The sequence below is a fragment of the Elephantulus edwardii genome, unplaced genomic scaffold (assembly GCF_000299155.1).
Source record: "Elephantulus edwardii isolate Elephantulus edwardi_28Jun2011 unplaced genomic scaffold, EleEdw1.0 scaffold00017, whole genome shotgun sequence".
NCBI lineage: Eukaryota > Metazoa > Chordata > Mammalia > Macroscelidea > Macroscelididae > Elephantulus > Elephantulus edwardii.
The window spans coordinates 28732144-28737764 of record NW_006399767.1 but is presented as its reverse complement, the minus strand read 5'-3'; the positions used below and the strand labels follow the sequence as shown (position 1 = coordinate 28737764).

The window sequence follows — 5621 nt, the reverse complement described above, 5'->3', positions numbered from 1 at the left end:
CCTCAGCTTATTCCACAGGCGGTGGACGTTACACCCGCGGTTGGTGTTTTGTTGTAGTGGTGTTGGCTTTGTATTTTTGAGTCTTGTTGGGGGCGTGCATGGGACTAATCTGATAACCTCACTGACTGAAGTTATTTTGAGGAGTGATGATTCTCCTTATGTAGGGCTTCTTTGACCGATTCCTGTCTCTTTCCACCACAACCTTCATTCTGCGGGGAGTGGGGGTGAGGAATGTATCCTCAGCTTTCATCTCCACTTCCTGACCCTTTGGGATCTCATTCTTTTCTAGGAGGCCATGGATGCGTCGACGCCTTTGCCGCCTGTGGTTCCCTCCCCCGTCTGCAACTCAACCTCTCGGACAATCCAGATTGAGTTTCCTCAGCATAGTTCTTCACTGCTGGAAGTCCTGAATCGGCATAGGCTAGAGGGGAAGTTTTGTGATGTCTCTCTCTTGGTGCAAGGTCGAGAACTTAGGGCCCACAAAGCAGTGCTGGCTGCAGCTTCTCCCTACTTTCATGACAAGCTGCTTCTAGGGGATGCACCTCGTCTCACCCTGCCCAGTGTCATTGAAGCTGATGCCTTCGAGGGGCTCCTCCAGCTCATTTACTCAGGACACCTCAGCCTGCCACTAGATGCGCTGCCTGCCCACCTCCTTGTGGCCAGTGGCCTCCAGATGTGGCAAGTAGTAGATCAGTGTTCAGAAATTCTTAAAGAACTAGAAGCCGCAGGTGGTGGAATTTCAGCCCGTGGAACACCCCCCTACCACACACTTCTTTCCACTACTTCTTCACCAGGAGGCTGGTGCATTCGTTCTCCCACCTTCCAGACCCGGGTGCAGCCATCACCTCCTACAGAGAGCCCTGCTGTTGAGAAGGGTAGTGACCTGGGAGAGGTATTACAGATTCAGGTAGAGGAAGAAGAAAAAAAGGATCATGAGTCAGAAATACTTGCTCACACCCAGAGTGTGTCAGAAGATTTTCCCCACCCTCATGGAGACCACCCATCAGCAAAATCTGCTATTCCCTACAAGCTTCCAGAGAGTGAGCGTGCTCCACAGGAGCCTCTTACCACTCCTACAGCACTGCCTCTCAAAATCTTGTACATAAAGCAGGAACCCTTTGAACGTAAGGAAGAAATGTCAGGGGGTGGAAGTCAGTCTGGAGGAACAAAAGATGAGACCAAAGTGCTTCCTGGTGGAGATGCTCAAAGGGATGGGGAGCTAAGGTTCTTGCTACCCTCAGGAGCAGGAACACCAGCTGGAGAAGGAGGCCCATCCTGGAAGCCAGTGGATCTTCATGGAAATGAGATCCTGTCAGGAGGTGGAGGACCTGGGGGAGCAGGACAAGCTGTGCATGGTCCTGTGAAACTAGGAGAGGCACCCCCTGCAGATGGAAAACGCTTTGGTTGTTTGTGTGGGAAGCGGTTTGCAGTGAAGCCAAAGCGTGACCGGCACATCATGCTGACTTTCAGCCTTCGGCCTTTTGGCTGTGGTGTCTGCAACAAGCGCTTCAAGCTGAAGCATCATCTGACAGAGCATATGAAGACCCATGCAGGAGCCCTGCATGCTTGTCCCCACTGTGGCCGTCGATTCAGAGTTCATGCCTGTTTCCTTCGCCACCGGGACCTCTGTAAGGGCCAGGGCTGGGCCACTGCTCACTGGACTTATAAGTGATTGTTGAAGCCACACACTGTCTTCTAGGATGAAAGAGCCATTGCTAGGGATGGTTACTAATCCTCACTGCCATGGCATTTCAGTCCTGGAACTTATAATCATACCAAGAGGGTAGATAACTTTATGGTTCTGTGTGTGATCTTCGGTGTGGGCCTCAGCCTGGCAATTTGGAAACATATCTCACCCCAGGTGTTTTCTCATGACTGTAAGAAAGGGATTTATTTACATGTCATATTTAAACTGATCAGTTTCCCATAATGGATCCCATTCAGGAAACCAGACTAACTTGGTAAGAGTGAAAAGACATAATTTAAATTTTTCATTCAGCCTTTAAGAAGAATTAAAGGAACCATAGTCTATGTAAAGATACATTTGATTCAGAGTTTGAAAAATATGGCACCTATATGCCTCCCTCGTTGCTGAAATGATACGGACAGAGGTCTTTTTCTATATGTTATTTTGTTGTATTTTTCCAGAGTCTCTGATTGTGATTTACTTTCTTAATAGTACTTTCCTGATTTGTTTTATGTTATAGTTGAGCACTTTAACAAATTCTGCATTTCATGTGTCATTCCTTAAATCTTCTTTAAAAGAGGATATTTCTTCAATACTTTGTGCCTGTTTTCTACCTTTCACCCTCAGTGATAATTCATATATTGACCACAGTGACTGAAATGTGAGTCAACTCAGGAGATAGCCACTCATCTAAATCGCTCCCTGGGTAGCACCACTGCTATCTGAACAGGTTGCTAAGAGCAAAAGGACTCAGGGCTGAGATAGCACATGTTCCAGTCAAGAGAGTAACTGCACTGAGCTCACGCCCTCTCCTTTTCACTCCCCAGCTGTACATGATGGAACGGCCATATTGGTGGGTAGACCTTGGAATGGAGAAGCTCATGCAGGTTATTTCAAATAAATTTTGCCTAGGAATCGTATCTGACATTGGACTAGACTGCATAATTTTTGTGGGAGCTAACTTGAGAACAGCCAAAAATACTTGAGGGTTCATTGTGTGGATGGGTTGGTCACTAATGATAGGGCGAAAATAAGATGGTTTTACATTGGTGCAGAGAACACCCTTGCACTTCAGTGGGTCAGATTCTAGGCCCTGAGCTACTGAAAACATTGCAAGGTAAGTTAACATTTAGTCTGAACTATTATGTGTGCATGTGAGAAAAATGGAAAAGTGAAGTATACCTCTGGACTTGTCTCTCTTGTCCTTTAGATAATCTTTACTAATAAGATTCCCTAGCTTCATGTATTATGTATAATGCTTGAGGATTATTGGTCCTAAATTTAGTGCAAAACACTGTCCTAAACTAAAAATCCATTGCTTTGATTCTGGTTCAATGATCGATCCTATAGGAGATTTGCTCCCATACGGTTTCCAAATCTTTACAGATGCCAACCTTGGAGCACCTGGTAGGTTTGAACTGCCAACCACTGAATTAGTAATTGCATTCTTTAACATCTGTACCACCAGGACCCTGACTAAGACTAAGTCCTGGGACTATGCTCATGTGGTTAGGAGAATTGAATATATGCAAAATTATTCTAATGCCTTGCACATACTTAGATTTACCTACTAGACCAGTGTTAGTGCATATCTTTGCTGAGATCAGGTAGGGATAACATACATATAGGAAACACTTTTCAGTTAAAAGAGAAATGAGGCAATAGTGCTCAGTAAGGATATTTTGGACACATCACCAGGACATAGCAAATGCTAGAGAAAGACATGTTTGGTAAACAAGACAGTCAACAAACAAGGGAAATGCTCCGTGAGATAGATTGGTATGGTTTTAACCATGGTCTCATGCTTAACATAGTGAAGATAGCACAGTACAGAATATCACCTTGTTCTATTTCACGTAAGTTTATCATGAGTGAATTGATCCAATGCCAACTAACAGGATTAGATATTTTTGTGTGTGTCACTTCCTGGAAATATCATTTATAATTTTTAAAAAAAAATTTACACTGTTTTACTTACAAGGTTCGTATACATTGTTTTTCACACAGTATCTTTTCCCTTTCCTTTACCCACCCCTCCTTATACCCATCAAATTGTGCGACCCTCTGATTAAGCCCCCACTCCTCTGTCAGTCTTCACCTCTCTGCTCCCCCTCCCTGCCTTGGATCCTCATGCTCATTCTACGGTAATGGTCCTATACAGTAATTGTCTTTATGAGACTGAGTTCACTTAGCGTTATGCTCTCTAGTCCCTCCCAAATTAGTAATTTACAAAATCATTGCTTTCTGCGTGCTGCACGGTATTCCATTGTGTGAATGTACCATGTCTCAATCCATTGCATAGTGGTTGGACATCTGGGCTGTTAACCATGTACTTGTGATTGTGAATAACACTGCTATGAACATTGGTGTACAAATCTCTCTTTGAGCCTCAGTTCTCATTTTCTTGGTATATCCCAAGCAGTGGAATAGATAGATCATATGGGATTTCTATGTTCTACTTTTTGAGGAAATGCCAAACTCCCTTCCGGAGTAGTTGTAACCATTTTATGATCCCACAAATGATGTATAAGAGATTAAACAATGTGTAAGAATTAGATATTTTCATTGCCTCATAAAAAATGACTAGTCATTTTTCTGGTATGCTTTCAACCAAGGTCCATTTAACAGCATTGATATCCCTTGTGCGTCTCTGCTGAATCCAGCTTTCATTTCTAACAGTGCCATGTTGATGTAATGTTCCAGCCATTTAAAAAAATAAAATCTTCAGCAAGATTTTATTTGGATATTAAATGCTGTCAAGTACGACTCAGCGAATCTATGAACAACAGGTCTGAACCTTGTCCTATCCTGTGCCATCCTCACAATCTCTGCTATAGTTAAGCCCATTGTTGTAATTACTGTCTCAGTCTGCCTGCTCAAGGGTAGTCTTCTCTTTCCAGACTCTATTGGATCACTTTTTTTTAAAATAGAAACAAATATGAATCTCTTCCAGTCGATTGGCCAGATAACTGTCTTTGAAATTCTTTGCCGTAGACTAGTGAGCAGATCTAGGGAGCACAGGTGGCCTACTGGCAAGAAACTGTGCTTCACTCCTGGAGGCATGTGGTTCAAGGCCACCAGCTGTTCTGTGGGAGAAAGATGGGCAGTCTCCTGTATAATTAACTGCCTCTGACAACCCGCTGGAGGGTCAGCTATGGGTCAGTTCCAACTCTGTGGTACACAATAACGGTACATCTAGGACTGCATCTGTTTGTTGAAACATGTCAATTGGTATTCCATCAATTCCTTGTCAGTGCCTTCAGTGCAGCTTGAACTTCATTGCTTTTGATTCTTTGGTCATATGCTACTTCCTGAAATGGTTCAGTGTGGACCAATTCCTTTTTGATGCAGTGACTGTTTAGTCCATCTTTTGATGCTTCTTGCATCCAAGATTTTGCCCATTATATCCCTCAGTATTGTAATTTAAGGCTTGATTTGTTTTTCAGTTCTTTCAGCTTGAGAAAATCCAAAAGTCTTCTCTCCTTTTTATTTTCTAACTCCAGCTCTGCACCTTTTGTTTTAATACTTTGCTTTGTCTTCTCAAGCTGCTCTTTGGAATCTGTGCATCTCTTTTACGTCAGCATTTCTTCTTCTTTTTTTCACTCTAGTGCAGTTTACAGAGTCTCTTCTGACATCCATTTTGGTCTTTTCTTGCTTCATGGATGATAGTAGAGGATACCAGAGGAGTATCACCCAACCTCTCTGGTCTTTAGTGTTTGTTGCATCAAGTCTATTTTTAAGATGGCTTATAAATTCTGATGATATAGAGTTGAAGTCATTTCAGTTCTTGTGTACTTGTTTTTATTTCCTTCAGCTTCAGCCTGAGCTTACATACAGATAATTGATGATCTGTTCCACAATCAGCTAATGAATCTTTTTTTAACTGCTGATACTGAGTTTATCAAATCTTTCCACAGATGTAGTTAGTCCGATT

At 42.9% G+C, this 5621-nt stretch overlaps 1 protein-coding gene across 1 annotated transcript; it reads left to right on the top strand.

The window, feature by feature from the left end:
* Positions 1–295: 295 nt before the first annotated feature.
* On the top strand, positions 296–1672 carry ZBTB9 (zinc finger and BTB domain containing 9). The gene has a single exon (XM_006882083.1). The coding sequence runs from the start codon at positions 296–298 to the stop codon at positions 1670–1672; it is 1377 nt and encodes a 458-aa protein (XP_006882145.1).
* Positions 1673–5621: the final 3949 nt, after the last annotated feature.